This window comes from Solanum verrucosum, unplaced genomic scaffold, assembly GCF_900185275.1.
Source record: "Solanum verrucosum unplaced genomic scaffold, falcon-dt-bn FXZP01000049.1, whole genome shotgun sequence".
Classification (NCBI taxonomy): domain Eukaryota; kingdom Viridiplantae; phylum Streptophyta; class Magnoliopsida; order Solanales; family Solanaceae; genus Solanum; species Solanum verrucosum.
This window is the reverse complement of record NW_026020221.1, coordinates 4777146-4796448: the sequence shown is the minus strand read 5'-3', so window position 1 is coordinate 4796448 and position 19303 is coordinate 4777146. Positions and strand designations below refer to the sequence as shown.

The following is a 19303-nucleotide window of genomic DNA, read 5'->3' as shown; positions in this document are numbered from 1 at the left end:
GTTAGTAATTAAATTCTAAATTTAATATATTATAAAAATGAGAGAAGATTAAAAAAGTTGGTAGAGTTAAGTAACCAATCTTTGCGTTTAAACGTGTCGTATAGTCTAAACAATCCCATGAATGTTACTCCCTATGTACTCATTTATGACATATTTTTTGTTTTTTCAAGATTTAAACAGTTTAAGTTTGATCGGAAATTTGTACATAAAATTTTTATTTTTTTTGAAATGAAATTTTTATATTTATAAACTACGTTAAAAGTAGTATAAATTACAATATTGATAATTCAAAATGTTTAAAAAATCTATGAAAAATTTACGGTCAAAGATAGACTTGTTTGAATCTCGAAATTCAAAAAGTGCCACATAAAATGTAACGGTGGGAGTATCAACATTAAGCATAGATCTTATAATATAAATAAGTCTTCCATGCATCAAATATTAGTTGTGAAACAAATAAACAACCTCAATTCTCTCATAACACCACACTAATAAAAACATTACACTATACAAAAAACACAAAAGTTCCAATGGATTCTATTGTTTCTGAGCTTGAAGGAGTTCTTTTGAAAAACCCTAATCCCTTTTGTTACTTCATGTTATTAGCTTTCGAGGCATCGGGTGTAGTTCGATATGCTCTTTTACTAATGTTATGGCCAATAATTCGATTCCTCGAATTTTTAGGGAGAGAGGAATACGGATTAAAACTTACTATTTTCGTAGCCACGATAGGGGTAAAAATATCCGAAATTGAATCAGTGTCTAGAGCTGTCTTACCTAAGTTTTATTTTGATGATATTAATATGGAGGCATGGAGGATATTTAGTTTGTATGATAAAAAAGTTGTGGTGACTAAAATTCCAAGAATTATGGTTGAGAGATTTGTGAAAGTGCATTTAAGATGTGATGAAGTTGTTGGTAGTGAACTTGTTGTTAGTAAATATGGATTTGCAATTGGATTAATTAAGGATGATTTTGACAAGATTAAAGATGGGATTATTGAATTATTTGGTGATAAACAACCAAGTTTAGGTCTTGGTAGACCAAAATGTGGTTCTTCCTTCTTTTCTTTGTGCAAGGTAAGTACACACAAACCTATTTTTTTTGGTATTTTCTTAGTCTTAGATCTCAATAACTACCTTATGTTATTTCTTTCGCTTCGGTTATCTTTTTATCGGGTTGTTATTAATTTCTGTTTGATATATTGAAGTTAAACTCGTAAATATAGTAAAGGATTTAACTATATTATTAATAAGCGGCTAGTTAAAAGCAGTCAACTGTTCGTCGACATGTCTGTTTCTAGTCAATGGTATTTATGAAAATTCAACTTTTCAATTTAATCGTCTTACTTTTCTTTTTAATCTATTATATAAAAGTACTAAACTTACAATAATTAACAATTTAAAGATTCAATTGACTCTTTAAATTTCATTTATGTCATATAAATTGAAATTAAAAAAATAATGTATATAAAATAAGATTGTAAGAAAATCTATGAATTGAACTTATATATATCATATTACTTTTACTTCTTGTTGCAGACTAGCATGAAATCTGCTTACTTTTCAAGATTATAAATTTTTCATTTTATAAATATCTTTTGGGTGAACTAGTGATGTAAAAATTATTTATATTAACGATATCTATAAGTTAAACTTAAATCTATGGATAAATTTAAATCAACTGATATATATAGCACATAATCTGCCATATTTTCTAAGTCACTATTCTTATTTTATGTTAGAAAATATGAAATATTATGTGCTATATATATCAGTTGGTTTAAATTTATCGATATATTTAAGTTTAACTTATAGATATCGTTAAAATAATGATTTTTTACCTCACTAGTTCAAATGATCTAGCTCATAGTGTATTTTAACTCATTTTTAAAATGTTGTATGGAACAGGAACAATTACAACCACCATTTTTGAGAAGCAAAAATCAAAACCAACAACAACAACAAATTATTATCAATCCATTACCAGTAATTTTCCATGATGGTCGACTTGTTATTCGACCAACACCATTTTTAGCCCTAATAATACTTTTATGGATTCCACTAGGCATTATTATAGCTACAATAAGAATTCTCATTGGCTTAATATTTCCAATATGGTCAATTCCCTATTTAACACCTTTATTTGGTGGCAAAGTCATAGTCAAAGGAAATCCACCATTACCGCCATCATCATCAACTATCACTATCACCAATCCAGGCGTACTATTCGTCTGCACTCACCGCACCCTCATGGACCCTGTCATCCTCTCAACCGTACTCCAACGTAAAATCCCGGCCGTAACCTACTCAGTCTCCCGACTCACCGAGGTCCTATCCCCGATACCGACTATACGTCTGACGAGGGTTCGAAACGTGGACACGTGGAAAATCAAACATCAGCTCGAAAAAGGAGATTTGATCATGTGCCCTGAAGGGACAACATGTAGGGAACCGTTTTTATTGAGATTCAGTGCACTTTTTGCGGAACTAACCAATAGTATTGTCCCAGTGGCCATGAATTATAGAGTAGGGTTTTTTCATGGAACAACAGCTAGGGGATGGAAAACTATGGATCCAATTTTTTTCTTGATGAATCCTAGACCAATTTATGAGGTAACATTCTTGAATAAATTATCAGAAGATGCCACGTGTTCATCTGGGAAAAGTCCACATGATGTTGCAAATTATGTGCAAAGAATTTTGGGTGAAACATTAGGATTTGAGTGTACAAATTTTACAAGAAAAGATAAGTATAGAATTCTTGCTGGTAATGATGGAATTGTATTAACAAAAAATTCTAACACTAATTATGGGATTAAGAAGTTGATTAACACCTTCATAAATGTGGTAGGCACAAGAAATAAGATGATTATTGAGATACTTTATTTAAGTTTATTATGTTTTTTTTTGTTGTACAAATTGAAGGAGGGGTTTGCATTCTTTGTCTTTTTTTAATGTTCTTTTAATTTTTTTTAAGGAAATGTTGAATAATATATTGGATTATAATTGCTTTATATATGGCTAGGGTGTGAATTTTATTTATTTCTACTATTTTTCATCAAGAGAGAGATCTTGTTTTGTTATTCTTTTTTTATCAATTGATGTTGTTATTTTCTTTAACAGTTTTTGTTTCCTATTTAACTACGTGAATAAAATTAGTGAAATTGATAATAAATAATTAACGTATTTTGTGATAAAATATTAATAATAAGTTGTTCTGTTTATAAAATAATTAAAATATTCTTAATTTATTTGTACAAATTTATAATTATAGAAGTTTCCTTGTAAGGAATAGAATGAACAACAAATTAATATGAAATGAAATGAAAAGAAAGTGTGAGATTCTTATCTAAAAAAGGTATTTTGAGAATTAAAAATATATTAGAAACAAATTAATGAGAAAGTTTTAATCTATTTATAAGGTGAAAAAAATCATTTTTTTCAAACTATCTACCTATTCCATCGATCTTATTCAACTATCTTGATAGTCGTGAAAAAAAAAAGGGAGATAATAACACGAACTACAACAAATTTATCATTATATAATATGACATATTAATTTCCAATGTTTCATAATAATTAATTCAACATGATATAATAAAATAACATTCTCCCCCATATCAGTTTATATGACATATACTTTTTTAATCAATCCTAAAAAAGATACATTTCCTTATTTAACATATATTTAATAATATTATCATTTATTTATATATAATATATCCACTTAAATCCCAGTATCCCACTTATTTTACAAAATATAACCCATAAAAATATACATTTTTAAAGTTAAAATATTACAAAATCTCTCAGTTAAAGAAATAAATATATATAAACAAGTAGATAATAAGTACCACCAACCATCCAAACTGTTAAAAAGTAAACAGATTTGGTTAATTCGGCCGGAGTCGGACCTTTTGCATGCAAACGACGTCGTTTCATATAGCAAACCCGACATTCATAAACCATTTTTTTTCTCTAATTTGAAGACACAAACATTTTAGCGTTGGCGTTCGAGTCCAATTTCTGGATCTTTCTAGAGTCGACTCGTTCGCTCATAATCGATCAAATTTGATAAATTTGTTCTGTGTTTCGATCAATCGCCATTAATCAAGCTTGTAAGTAATTGATCTTCGCTCTCTCTATCTAAAAATGTTGTCCATTTTTGTATATGTTAGCATATATGATTCATTTAGATGCACCGACAATTTTGTAATCTTGTTGAATTTACTTTTGGATATGCATTGGTTCTGCTGGTATGTTAATTAATTTTTTGAGTTGTTAAAGTTTAGTTTGTTCTCCTCGAAATGATGTAATCTGAGCGAATTTCAAATTTTCAGCTGCTTATTGATGAATTTTGGGGGTTTTAGGCGGAATTATATTTTGATTTTTAGTTGTACAGACTGTAATTAACATTAAACATGTTGTAAAAATTGATGTTGTGAGACTCTTAAAAAAGCTTACTTTTTTTGTTGTTGTGGGAAGTACAGGGATTCTAACTTGTTTCTGATTTTTATACATTATGATTACATGGGTTCTTATATTGTATTGACAAAAAAGGAGACTTTTCTGGTAAAGAGGATCTCTAGCTGCCAATTATGAGTCTCTTAGTATGCAAGTTTTTTTTAGTGTAACCCTAAGGGTGTGGCTTAGTGGTGAATGAAGTGGGTTAAGAATCATGAGATCTCACGTTCAAATTTTAGTAGAGACGAAACACTAGGTGATTGCTTTCTATCTGGCCTATCTGTTGCTGGTAGGAGGCGATATGTATCCTGTGGAATTAGTTGAGGTGAGCGCAAGTTAGACAACACAGTTATACTAAAAAAAACGTCTTTTAGTGTATGATATGAATTGTATGAACTCATGTATACTATGAGTGCAATGCTAATACTACGTGGTTTACTTGGTCCCTCGTTCTCTATAACATTGGAAGTCAATGTGAATGTCCTTCCTGCTGCTATCGTCAGCTTACATTTACTCCATTTTAGACCTGGAGCCTGGAGGTATTAAATATGCTCGAGCTTCGCTGGTGTTGGAAAATACATTAGCATGGCTCTGTTGTTAGATGATGGCTGCGAGGGAGGATAGAAGACAATGTTATTCAGTTAGTCAGTTAGGGGTGTTGTCAATTGGGGAATATGTGTATACATGCAATAAAGCCGAGTTAATGTACATACGCTACTCCTCTAACATGAATGAACACATTCTCTCCTTTTCATCCTGTGTGAAGGTGTTTGACTGACGTGATAGTTTAGACGAGTATGTACAGTATATAAATGGTATGCAAGAAGAGTAAAGCATGTATAATACCAATTTTCTACACATATACATGTCCCCTGCTCTATTTTATGTGATACTTTTCTTTTTAGTCTGTACCAAAAAAATATGACACCTTTCTTTTTTTGAGAACAATTTACTCTTAGCATCCCCATTTTACCCTTAGTTACATAAATGAAGACGTTCCCTTTCTTCTCAGTAGTTTTTGTCCCAAGTCCATACTTTGTTTCTTCTTGTGAATTGCGCTATTAATCTTGAGAAAATTGCCAAATGCGCCCTCAATCTATTAGCCAATTTTCAATTACACACTTAAACTTCACGGGAGTCCAATTAGCCCCCTAACCTTTTATTTTCGGAATTTTGTAACCCTTAAACGCTGATCTGTCCAAGAAGGTGAATACACCTGTTGGAAGTCCGTAAGGGTTGATGGAGAAGTCTAAAATGGCTAAAGTTGAATTAAATACTCCATGTGTCAGTTTCTAGTTGGAGATTGTGAAATTAATTCTTTTTTTTTTCAATCTTTTAAATTTCTCTTTTTCCTTTTTTAATATCACAAAATCATCATACTCATTTCATGGTTTCTTCAAGCTTTTCTCGAAGTCCTTCAAAGGTGGTTCTCTAAATTTCATTAACGTTGATCAATTCCCACACAAGTCCGATGAAACTCAGAAACACAGCGATGAATATGTTGAAATGGGCTGTCGGAGTGTTGAATTTGAAGCAATTGAAGAACCTGTAAGAAGCAAAATTGAAGAGTAGCTTCTGTATTTTCCGCTGGCTTTTCGATGTGAGGAATCGGAAGTTTGACAAAATTTAGGGAAGGGGCAAGATTTATGGGAAGTTTTGGGAGATGTTCAATGTTTCTAGGAGTAGAAATTAAAGGAAACTTTGTGACCCATTTGAGCTACGAACTTCGAGAGATCTATATGTAGAATCATATAGCCAAAGTCAGCCATGAAAATATTGCAATATGCAACTTTTTGCCATTTACCACTATTGTTTTGTGATAAAAGTAACTGGCGGCACTTCATGAATTTCAAGAGATCAAATGGAAAGGAAAGAAATATAAATCAAATGAATATACTCTACATCAATGGTCGCTCCGGCAAGCAAGGAAGAAATCAAATAAAGAAGAAAACAAAGAGAGAGAAAAAAAGGAAAAGAAAAAAATATTAAAATTGTATACACAGTGTAAAGGTTATGACTTTATGAGAGATAATTTTTCTACTTTAATGTAGTTCAGCGGGTTAATAGGACTCCATGATGTAAAGGTGTGTAGTTGGTAATGGGCTAATAGATTAGGTGGGGTGGGGAGGCAGGGCATTTGGCTATTCTCATTAATCTTCAGTTATGACAGTTCGCTTTAGTGTTGTCTTCTTAAACAAAGTGTAGTGGGTTAATAGTTGTACTGGAGAAGTTTCTCACTTTGCTATTCTCTGGATTTTCAGTTAATTCAAGCTCTTCAGTGGGATTTGGTTGCTGGACCTTCTATCTTGTACAACTCCAAACATGAGTTTTGTTTTCCGAGGTGCTAGAGCAGATATAGAACCTGGTTTTCCAGGATTGATCCCTGAGCGCCGTGCAGTGGTAGTCTCCTACATCTCCTTTTAATAATCTTGGTCTTGGTTGCTAAATCCTTCTAGTGCTTGTTACATTTGTTATACTTATGTACCCTTACTTTCTTCCTTTTCCATATTCAGCGAGTCCATGCTGGCCGTCCAGTTAATACTAACTCACTAGCTTTTCTTGTCACAGGTACCTCTAGCTTATATCAATTTTTTCTATTATTTTTTTGTCATGTGTTTTATTTACCTAGATCTTTCAATGTAACCACTTTGTTGTGACAGTGCTCTTGCTGTTCATGATTCTGAATTCTCATCAAATGTCACCGAACTTTCTGGTTAGTGGTCTCTTAAAGAGTGATATCAGATTATGTGTGATTGAATTAAATCTGGCCCTTATTTTGATTATGTGGAACTTTGTGTGTTTTGGCTTAAATCTACCTTGCAGCTGTGGTTGGTGCTTGGTGTCTTCTTCATGGCAACAACCCTAAGGATGTATGCAACATGTCAGCAGCTTCAAGCCCAGGCACAAGCTCACGCTGTTGCTGCAAGTGGCCTTCTTGGTCCTACAGAGTTGCGGCTGCATATGCCCCCATCACTAGCACTTGCAACCAGAGGACGGTTGCGAGGCCTCAGACTACAGCTTGCACTTCTTGACAGGGAGTTTGATGACTTAGGTGACAATGCATGCATCTCTGATCTTGAGCGTTTTCTGGCTTTTTGAAAATCCAGAAACCAAAACTTATCTTGTAATGATCTTAAAAGGTGTGGGAAGTTTATTGATATTTTTTGGTACTAGCAGATTATGAAACGTTGAGGGCACTGGATTCTGATGATGCTCCTACAACCCCATCAATGACTGAGGAAGAGATAAATGCTCTTCCTGTTCACAAGTATAAGGTTTCTGGACCCCAAAGGTCTGTCATGTTGATTTCATTTCTAGTTTTTGCTTCTGCACCCTTATGAGTTCTCAGCTTTTGATATATCAATTTAACTCCTAAATCAGTTTACGTCTTCTTCCTCTCTTCTTTGTTAATTTCCATCTGTGGCTTGTGATTAATGGAATTGAGGAGGTTATTGTCAGTTTTAATCAGTTTCTGAAGATTACCGAACCATGGTGTCAACTTGTGATGATTTTTTAGGTTGCTGGTGTGCTTTGATTTGGTCATATACATGATGGAATTTATTAACTACATAATTTTGTATTATATGTAATCCTAATGTATAATTTCTGCACAGCGAGCTATGTTATTGAGTGCTGATGTTCTTTCATTTTGCATTTTCTTGCTCTGTAGTGGAAGTTTAGGAATTTTATATCTCAATTTCTCCGATGAAGTTGAGGACAATATTATCTGTATGTCAGTTCTGTCTCTTTTTTTGTGATGGGGATTCCCTTCCTCGTAATATGGTTTGCAATAATCTTGTTATAGATCAGTGTATAACTGTATATCTGTTGGTACTGTGCCATGTCTCTCCTTTTAGTAATATCTTGGCTTCTCTTGATCCTGATGACTGCTCTTCTTGGCAGTGCTGGTACATCAACACACCCAACATCTTCTTCAGGGTCCACTGAGGTACCTCATTTTCTAGCCCTTTCTCGAAGCTTGTAAAAGAGATGCCTACCCAATTGATTGTCTTTTGGAGTTGTTTTTGACTTTTCGCATTCTAGTGTCCTTTTCGTTTGCACAATTGATTTGCAGGAACAGTGTTTACATGATTTATCTATAAGACACAATGTGATGATCCGTCCTATTTTTACTACTACCTCCAATTCATTTTATGGGGCAATGTTTGACTTGCGCGGAGTTTAAAGGGAAAAAAGAATATTTTTGGAACTTATGTCTTAAATGTGCCATAGACATTGTTTTGGTTGTAAAAGCTTGTCATTGAGGGTAAAATGGGACATATAAAACGATGTTTCCAATTATAGAAATTTTCCATTCTTTTCACAACAGACTTACAGACTAAAAACGAAAGAGTGAGTGCCACATAAAATGGAATGTAGGGAGAATGACTTTTTGGGTAAGTTCCAAATGTCTTCACCATAATGTATGTTTAGATGACAAATTGATTCTTATCCAGTGACACCATAGTGTATACGCAAAATTAAATTCTAATATTAAAGAAGTGTTTCACCTGCATTCAAGTGAACTATTGAGTTCATTTCATGTTTTAGTGTAGATGCTGATCCCATGCTCGTTACCTTGAACAGACCCTAAGCTGTGTCCCTAAACTGGCCAATTCTGATTTTTCCTTTTGCGATGTCTTTTTCCTCCTCATATTGAAACTAGTCTTTCTAAAAGGCACCTCCAGAGATGTTAGAGCTCATATTAGAAAAGAAAGTATAATAAGAGCCTCGTGGAAGAAGTTCTCAACCTTAGGTAGGAGAGTCCCGACTCTATGAGAATTGTTTTCATTACTTCATATTCTGAGGTTCTTCTCCTCAACTCAACCATAAACCAAAAATCTCAAAAGATTGGAGGACAATTTGTTCTATGACTATTTAAGCATATAGCAATGAAGCTCTTTCTTCATCTAGAGAATAAAAAGATAACCATCAAAGAAGGAATAAAAAAGAGGAGTAAATTTGAAGGAGACATAAGCTTCATAAATACAACAGAAGACAAATTACCTTGCTGCATTGGCATCCTTCATTGTTGATGAAATAAAAATCAAGTCATGTCAGCGATCTGCATTATCTGTGCTAGACTCATTTATTATTTGCCTAATGTAGTTGTGAAAACTTCATTTTTTTGTCACAAGAAATGTAAGTAGTTTATTATTGTATTTCAAGCAGAAGAAGCAAGAACCTGCAAATGCTGTAGGAGTTACAAAGAACTCAGATGACGAACTAACTTGCAGTGTCTGCTTGGAGCAAGTCAATGATGGTGAACTCATTCGTAGCTTGCCTTGCTTACATCAGGTTAAGTATTTTGATAGTTACGTTTATTCTTGTGGTAGTCTTCTATACATGCAAGTATAATAGTATATCACACATTCTTACCTTCATAAATCCCTTTTTGAGCACATTTCCATAGATCAATAAGATTTTTTGTTTCAATTTAATTAGTTAGTATCGACAATCATCTCAACTATTTGGGAGCTCACTTCATTATTCAAGTGTATTAGACAAGAAAATATTATGGTTTAGTTACCTACATGGTCAGGCATCTAGAAGAACTTGTAGAAAGTCTTGCATAGAGAACCGCTAAATATCATCTCTTTCCGTCTTTTTAGGGGTGTGGGGGAAAAGGAATGGGGTGGTTGTTGAGGATAAAAATTTGCCTAATTTAACCTTCTAGCAGCGAAGTTAGTAAAGTTCAGTATGATTATTTGGACATAATCTTTCAGAGAAGTTACATACTTTCAATTTTTATCTTTGTTTTTGCAGTTCCATGCAAACTGCATTGACCCATGGCTACGGCAGCGGGGAACTTGCCCTGTCTGCAAATTTAGGGCCGGGTCCAGGTGGGATGAGAATGGACTAGGAGGAGAAGATGCTTATGATATGGTGTAGTTTCAGCATCGATACACACATACATATATATAGCCTGTATCGTCAAACGTCTGTTATGGCACTCTGCAATTGTGCAAACTAGCAGAAATATCTCACATTAGTAAATATTAGCTTAGTCTTAAATTTTATCAGGATACAGAGGCGGGATCCCTCGTTCGAGGTACACAGCCCATGAGCCTGAACAATCGTTTCGTCAAATGTGTCTGTTTCCTCCCATCATTGTATTGTACTGAAAAATCGTATCTGGAAATTTTAGCTGTGTCAAGAATGTTTGTCACATTTATCATCAAATTGATCCTTCTGTCTACTCATGTTGCTTAAGCTTCGTTATGTTTTTAGTTTGATTTGAATCTAGTGTTTTTACCCTCAAGAGATATGACTAATATATTTTGTTTTGATACTATCAAATCGATCAGTTTTGCCTTTGAGCCCATTTCTTATGTGTATGAGGTTCAAGGCGTAGCAGATGAATCAATGTGAATGAGTGTAAGGCTAGTGGCGAAACCAGAATTTTCAATAAGGGGGGTTCAAAATCTGTAATAGACAGTCAAAGTATTCGCAGGAGGTTCGACATCTACTATATATACATAAAAAATTATATAAATAAGATAATTTTCGATGAACCCCTTAGTATAAGGTGGCTCTGCCCTGGTGTAAGCTTTGTTGCCTGGACACACTATTGGTGCTGACCATACTAGGTGTTACTGTGGTCAGAGGCGAGCCAAGGTTAGAAATTTGGGGGTTCTAAATCAATTTTTTTTTTTGGGGGGGGGGGGGGAGTTCACATGCAAATATACATATATTTATTTAATTTTCTAATACAAATATAAGGTCTACAAAAGGAAGAACTCATGAACCCCGTCTAGTAGCAAGAGAGGCTAATCATTTCAGTTAGTTCTTTACAAGCTCAATAAAAGACAATTTAATATAAGGAGAACAAATGACTTTTTCCTAATCAATGAGAGACTTTCGTCTTTCACATCATCACATAAAACAAGAAAATAATTGAACCATAAGAATTTTTTATTCTTTTGTATTATGCTTCCTATGACCTATGTTATTGTTCCACTTCAAATATTGTAAATTCACCTATTATTAAGTTAAAATAAATGTTTTTTTTCGGTATTTTTCGTTTTTTTTTTCCAACTAACTCAACACAGTTTGATCTGTTCAAATTCAACTCAATCCATCTATTTAACACCTTTAATTTGTATCATTGAACTTTGGTATGAGTTGATGCACCACCTAAAAATATTCTTCACAATATTTCCGTTCAGATGCATGAATTAGTCCTTTTCACGTCACTGGGGTATTACGTTCTTTCATCATTATGTTAAGACTTTAGTTTATTGATTAAAAAATAGAAGTTTATCTGGAAGACTTTATTAGTATCATAAAATTATGTTTTATATTAATATTAATCGTTAATACAATAATTCGAGGTTTGATTCATTGTTCTGAAAATCATGAATAAATATCAAATCAGAGACATTATATGTGAAGAGGAGGTGTTTGAATGTCCCAGTGCGGAGGTATGAAAGACTGCCTATAGATAATATTAATTATTAAGAGAGGAAGAGGTAGATCGAAGAAATATTGAGGAAATGTGATTACACAAGACATTATGCAGTTCAAACGTTAGTTAGGAGGTTATGGAGATATAGATTAGCGTAGAAAGTTAGTAGGTTACAATGCATTGTCTTGTTATCCGTCTATACTAGTAATTATAGTATTGCTCTTGTAGTTTCTGATTCTTCGATTTCCGTTATTATTTGTTGTCTTGTACTTCAACTATCTTATGATTTTGTTGTAGTTACTTTCTCGTTACTATTTGATTTATTTTTTTGGTATATCTGTTATTTTTTGTTCTTGTATTATTATTTTTTCTGAACTGTTTTTCCCTTGAGCCGAGGATCTATTGAAAACAACTTCTTTATCCCTAATATAGGAATACAATTTACTTATACTCTATTTGTAGGATAATACTGAACCAATTTGATAAGGACTAGATCACAAGGACTAAAATTTGATAAACAGTAACTAGATCACATGGACTAAAAAATTAATTTTATCAATATTTCTAGGACAAATAGTGAAAATTACCATAAAAATAAAATTGAGAAAAAAAAGGACAATTTAGTTTCTAAATTAAGAAAGCTAAATAGCAAGCATATATATAGGGCACTGCCTATGAATTTAATTTTCTGTTGCTGTCAATTTTCTCAGCGAGATTTCTGGGCTATCTTTTTAATGCAAAAAAAATTCAAAATTTGATTCTTTTACCTATGTTTGGTTCCCGACTAATTCAAATTTGTAATGCACAAGACTTGTTAAAATTGCTATGATGTATAATTTCACAAAGTGAAGTTTAAAGAGCGGAGAGTATATGTAGACTTTACTCCTACCTAGGGGTTTCAAGATTTTTTTTTATTTCCGAGAATAAAATTTGAAACCTCGTATTAATGGTGAAGGTTTGCAATATGTTTACTTTCATTCGATTAGAAAAACAATATTATTTTCAATCTTTTATGGAGAATTTTGAAATTTTTACCTTTAAACATATTACACTTTTCTGATTTACACATGCTTAAAGTGTAAAAAAATTTTATTTTTTTAATGAAATTGATATTGTTTATACGTTACTCCAATCATTACTTTTAATTTTTGAATTAATTGTACGCTCAAATATTACGGCTCTTTTGTGAAAGTTTAATGCATTGAATTCGTCTTAATTAGATAATCTATAATAATATCTTAAAAACATGAATTTCTTATAGCTATGAATGTTAAATTATTATAATACCTCCGACTATTTTGTTGTGATTGTTTTGATGAATTGTGATTTTTTTTTGAAGGATTGTGACTTTCTGAAGGGTTGTGATTTTTTTTGATAAGACACGATAAACACTTGTTGATAATGTCTTTTGTTAATTGTTAGCTATAAATAAAGTGGTTTCCTCTAACTTTTAAACTATGCATGTTTTTAATTTTCTACTCTTCTTCCTCTAACTTTTGTAGTCATTGAGTGAGTTTGAAATTCATCAAAATTTGAGGTACCACTATTCTTCTTTGATATACACGTGAAGGAACATTTTGATGCAATAGTTAATTGGTCTTAGATATACATGTGCAACACACGTTTCTAAAATTTAGTGTATATAAAAAAATGATTTGACATGACCTAAAATTATAGGGAGATTTTAAAAAAAATCAAGTGTAAGTATCTATCAAAATTGGTCATGGCTAGGTGTGGACGAGGAAAATCCAAGTTAATTTCAACCTTGAGGACATACAAGTTGAGGACGTATACAAAGCTACAAGCTATGAAATGGGGTAAAAATAAATTGATTTGACATACCAATATATATAATTGTCCTTTCAAGACATGAAAGAAAGGTTGTGAAATCAAAAATAGGTTTCTCATAAGAATCCTTAGGTTATTATAGCTAGCCTTAATTTATTAATTTTCTTATCGGTGTTGATTTTCTATCTGGTGTTTGGTATCCTCATTGCAGCTCGAGTAATTCAAAATTACGTGTGTAAAATCTATTGGGGAGGTAGTGTTTTCTATCAAGAATATGATATTATTAGTAGTATAGGGTTTAGTAATAAGAAAAATCATTTTATGCAGGTATTAGTTATGCAATTGCAACATTTAGTTATTCATGTATTAGTTAATCTGCTTTTTACATTGCAGGAAATAATATATAAATTTTTCTCATCACTTATTACGCACGTTTCTTGATATAACTTACGTAAAATTTAATATCGATATAATTCACCTCCAAATCAACCACGATCAAAAAAGTGATAATGCTATCCCTACATGAAACAAAGTAGCGTGGATATTTAGAGAGCATAAGACATTCGTCAGTTAGTTCAGTGTTGGCGTAGAAAGCGGAGAAATAATTGAAGAGTATCGTCTAAAGTTGTGGTAATATTACTCCGATCTCGAATTTCAGCTCTGAATATATATTCTTCTTTAACAAGAAGCACTTTACTACCTTTAATGAAAATTTTCGATACGAATTTGAATTAATAATGTCCAAAGTGGGTGTCCATACACCAAATGAAAAAATAATACTCCCTCCCTTTTATTTTGTTAAAAAAATATCACCTTATTATAATTAGAGATAATCTAACTGTAAAATTTTCATTTTATCGTTAATGATCTAAGAATCATGTCATACCACATATTTTTAGTTTTTTCTTTTTTTATATTTGATATTAGATTAAACGATACCACATAAAATACGACGGATGGGGTAATAATAATTGAAGAATCCGTACGGAAACGAGAGGATATGTGAAGAGTTGGGCTTTGGGTATCTGAACATGGCCCTCCCCACTACCCCGTGTTTCCCTCTCCCCGCCCCCATCATTCATCAATGTCTCTGTCTTTTAACTTTTCGAGATTTTAATTTGATAAGTTTAATTTTAAGAAAGTTAAAAAAATAAATTTTATGATCTTAAATTAAAAATAGGTAAATTTTGAGTAAGTATACACTTAAACTTGTATAAAATTGAATAAGAAGTAGACATATGAGTCTTACGTGACATAATACACGTAGAATGTCATATAGGACTCAAATTGCCAAGTAGGATGTTGTGTAGGACGCGTGTGTCTATTGATTCAATTTTATACAAGTTTAAGCATCTATTTATGCACGTCTAAAGTTGGAAGGCATAGATGTGAGGTGAAATCAAGTTTAAATATTTTCTAAATATTATCCTCTCGCCTCCTCCTTCCCAATAAATTGTTCAAGTTTCAATTAATAATCTAATACGTGTTGTAGAATGTTAGAGTAGATTAAAGTTTCACTACATTAATTAAAGAGTGAATATTTCTATGACAATTATATTAGATTCAAAATTCATTTCTTTTAACATTACGAATGGTCCACTAATACACATTAGTAATTTAGCTTTTGATAAAGACATTAGACTGTATTTGATTAGACTTGTGTTGACCTTGCTATTAGCTGGATTTACCTAGGATTTCATATATATATATATTTTATTTATTTTTTTAATTTTTTTTTTTGTATATATATATATGACATGTTTTAATAGCAAAAAACATTTTTCAATACATTAAAGTTGAAAGTTTGAAAAAAAGTTTCTTTTACGTTGTTAAACTTTATGAATATTTAGATAAGATATATAAAATGAAACTGAGAAATATATAGACTAAGTCGTGGTAAAAATATTTAATTATAGTATAATTTTGAAACTATTTGGTACAATTTGTAATAAGCAGTTTTATATAACAATATAATTCAATAAAATTTCATAATAAGCAGTTTTAATACATTCAATATAATACTTGACAATTATAATTTTATAATTCTTATATACAACTTCTTATACGCAATTTTAATACAATAACAATATATTTTGAGTAGATTGTACACAAGAAACTATACTTTTTTCCTAATTATATCTGTTGTCATGTCACCCAATCTTTTCACAATCGACCGTTCTCATAGATAGTCGAATCTTCATCACATGTAAAATATTTTTTTTTTCAACAATCAAATGATTTTACATTTTATGTAGGTCCTTTCACCTTTTGTTTTAACAATACAAATAGTTAGAGAAAATATTCAAATTTTTCTGTGTATTATATTTAAATATTGTCATCTATTATACTTTATGGACAAATCATATCATTAACATTAAATTATCTCGTATTTTCTTTTGTCATTATCTCATGATATTTATTGTTGATGGGAGAAGATAGATATTTTGTAAAATTAATCAAGATTGATACAAATTAATTTCGCACACCACAATTATAAAAAAATAAAGGAATAGTAATAGTAATCACTATGATGGTGGCGTATATTATATTTGACCTACCTATATATGTATTAAAAACCATAGACTTCTAATAAATTTTTTTAAAAAAAGAACTTCTATAAAATAAAAATTGTACTTGAAGAGTAAAAAAGATCACTATGCCGGAATCACATGATTTACCCTTAGAACAAAACTTTTCAGCACGAATCTTAATTAATCGAGCCTAACACATGCAAACCTTAAACCCTATACAATAGTTGACGTGTAGTACTCTTCCTCCTTTAATACATACACTTCACCATCAATCAATTTGATAAAATTCTTTTGCAGGACGCAATTACAATATAGTAAATATATTTATTTTCCATATTAAGCTGTAATTTAAACAGACTGAGTAAAAGTATAGTATTAAATTTCTGAGTAATTTTTGGTACTTAAGATTGTGATGTGTAACTGTTGCAGTGTACCACACACCAACCAATCCCTAATATCTCGTAATAATAATATTCACTTTTTTATCATCACATATTTTAGTATTTATACATCCACTCTTTAACACATTTTTCTCATCACCACTCCAATATTTTTATTTTTTTTTCCATTTCTCCCTTTCAATATTTTCCTAGGGTTAGGGTTTTGGTCAAGTACCTTTTTTATTTTCATGTTCGAGTTACATCTAATATGTTATTATTATTATAATTGTATCGATAAAGATCGTGATGATATAGTTCCAAGTCAATTTTTTGCGGGTGGAGCATCATCAAGATTCACATAGCTATATTAGGGCTTTTATAATTTTTAAAAGCCCTATGGCGATGTGTGGGAATCTTGATGATGCTGCAGCGGCAAATAATGACTAATTTTTTTTTACTAGAAACAATTTTCAATATTCATGAATCCAGATCGTGTGATAATGTAAGTATTTAATATCTTATCTTATAATTTACACTAAAATACATATGTTGTGATTTTTCGTTAAAGGAGGTTTGAATGAATCATCTTTTGACCCTCTAGAAAAGATTAACATTGTAGATCCGCCTTTGAAACGAATAATCTATAATTTATCAAAATTATTATAGATAAAGAATGTCTGATTATTTTTTTTACGATCTAATATTTATTTTCTCCATAAAAGTGAAGTCCATCTATTTTTTGTTTCAGAAAAAAAAAATAGCCTAGATATATAATGTATTTTTTTTCATTTAATTGTCTCTTATTCTTGTTCATAATAATTATTTTTTCTGAACAATTGACCGTACTGTCTGATGTTGCAGTAAGTATGTCTGCACTTCCAATGTAAAAGGTAGATACACAAAAAACATCCCACGTTAGCAAGGTTGGAAAGAATTTCACTAACCTATATACACTTGCTACAACATCTTACACTTTTAAAATATCACTATTTTCCTTTGAATAATATTTAGTGACTATTTTCATAGATCTTTTGATTCGATAGAAAAATTAGAAAGTTTTTCTGTATTTCAATGAGAATCTATTTTTGAGTTGATTCGATGAAAAATGAATGGAAAAAAATCATGTTTGTAACAAAAATGTTTCATTGATTAGCGTGTGAAAAATCTTTGTTTCTAATAGTGCGATGTCTATACTTCATTATTTACAAAGGAATTTTTTATATATTTTTTGTGTGTGTTATTTGCATCTTACTTGTCTCTTTGGATTCTGATTTTTTTGTCATTACTAACTAGCTCTTTTGCTTGATGAGTATCTCTTGTCATTGTTTGTTACAGTTGATGATTTATTTTGGGCCTTTGGCATATGGTACCTTCACATTTTTTGCATATGGGGCAGTCCCATCTACAGTTCATTAGGTCAGTCAAATATTCTCTTATTAGTTTCATTTTATACATTAGGGTGGATGTTCGGTATTTGATTCGATATTTTCAAAATTTATTTTTGGTAATTTGGCCATTTGTTGATTAAAAGTAGATATCAAATACTGAATTACTTTTGATGTTTGATATGATATGATAAATCCTGATTCAACAGAACCTAGACATTTTCGTTTGGAAAATTGTAATATTTTGTTTTAATTTATATGTCTGGTTTTGTTTTGTCACTATGTTAAGAAAATAAAAAAATAATTAAATTTTGAGATCTTAAACTAAGATCGTGTTGAATGTCCTCAAATATCTTTTAATCTGTGGTCTTAGAAATGAAACAGAGAAAGTTAGAATTAAGGAGTCGTCAGAAAGAAAAGATATTATTCCTTGGATGGACTAAAAGAAATAGTAGGACCAATAAACTGAGATGGATGGAAAAATAAATTTCAAAATTTATGTACTTCAAATTTTGAATTAAGCTTTTCTCATGATCTTATATATATCCCTTAAAGGTCACATTTTTTCATGAATATAAGAGCATGTCTTTATGGTAAAATAAAGATTGAAGCTAAATAGTTTCAAATTTCCCTTTTATATATGAAAAAAACAACCTAAAAAAAGTAAGTAGTTAATGTTTGTAACATTTTCTTTTGACAATTAGAGTGTATTGAAGATCATGAATAGAATTTCCTCTTTAAACAATTCTTTAAAAAAAATAGAGGGTTTCACCCTTCGTAAATGTCATAACTCATAATTAATGACCCCATAACTTAACAAAGTCGCGACTTTCATTAGGAACTATAATGACCAAATAACATTATGTAGTTATGGAGTGCAATTAGGGATGACTATATTGTCGTAATAATTGTGGTTATCAGAAGGGCTTAAAATGCATGATTTGAAAATTATGAAGAGTTGTGAATTGCTAAATTTTTAGGGTTTTCCTGTAAAATATTTGTTCTTGTGCATCAAAGATTTTGAGAAAAACTTTGAAGTTGCTGTTGTTCTCATTGTTATTATATTTTGACCTAGCCTATAGAATCATCATTAAATTTGTATCCCATTTTTTCTGATATTATGTATGAATCAGGAATATCACAGTGAATTAAAAAAAATTATATCTTTCACCATAATATTTGATAAGTAAGATCTTGAGTTCGAGCAAATATTTACATAATCTATTTGTGTTCGTATGAATAGAGAAACTATGTTATATCTTGAGAATTACTTGAATTGCTTTTTCTTGAGATGAGTTTTTATAGTATTAGAAACAACCCTTTTACATTTCAAGATAAGGAAAAT

At 31.1% G+C, this 19303-nt stretch overlaps 2 protein-coding genes across 2 annotated transcripts; both read left to right on the top strand.

The window, feature by feature from the left end:
- Nucleotides 1–517: 517 nt before the first annotated feature.
- LOC125831131 (glycerol-3-phosphate acyltransferase 5-like) lies at nt 518–2957 on the top strand. Its single transcript, XM_049510315.1, has 2 exons — nt 518–1079; nt 1911–2957. The coding sequence occupies exons 1-2, from the start codon at nt 531–533 to the stop codon at nt 2955–2957; spliced, it is 1596 nt and encodes a 531-aa protein (XP_049366272.1). The 5' UTR covers nt 518–530.
- A 1055-nt stretch (nt 2958–4012) lies between these two features.
- Nucleotides 4013–10618, top strand: LOC125831102 (E3 ubiquitin-protein ligase SDIR1). The gene is made up of 9 exons (XM_049510288.1): nt 4013–4120; nt 6728–6866; nt 6980–7034; nt 7127–7179; nt 7290–7518; nt 7644–7758; nt 8370–8415; nt 9639–9764; nt 10233–10618. Exons 2-9 carry the CDS (start codon nt 6789–6791, stop codon nt 10356–10358), a joined length of 828 nt encoding a protein of 275 aa, XP_049366245.1. The 5' UTR covers nt 4013–4120; nt 6728–6788; the 3' UTR covers nt 10359–10618.
- Nucleotides 10619–19303: the final 8685 nt, after the last annotated feature.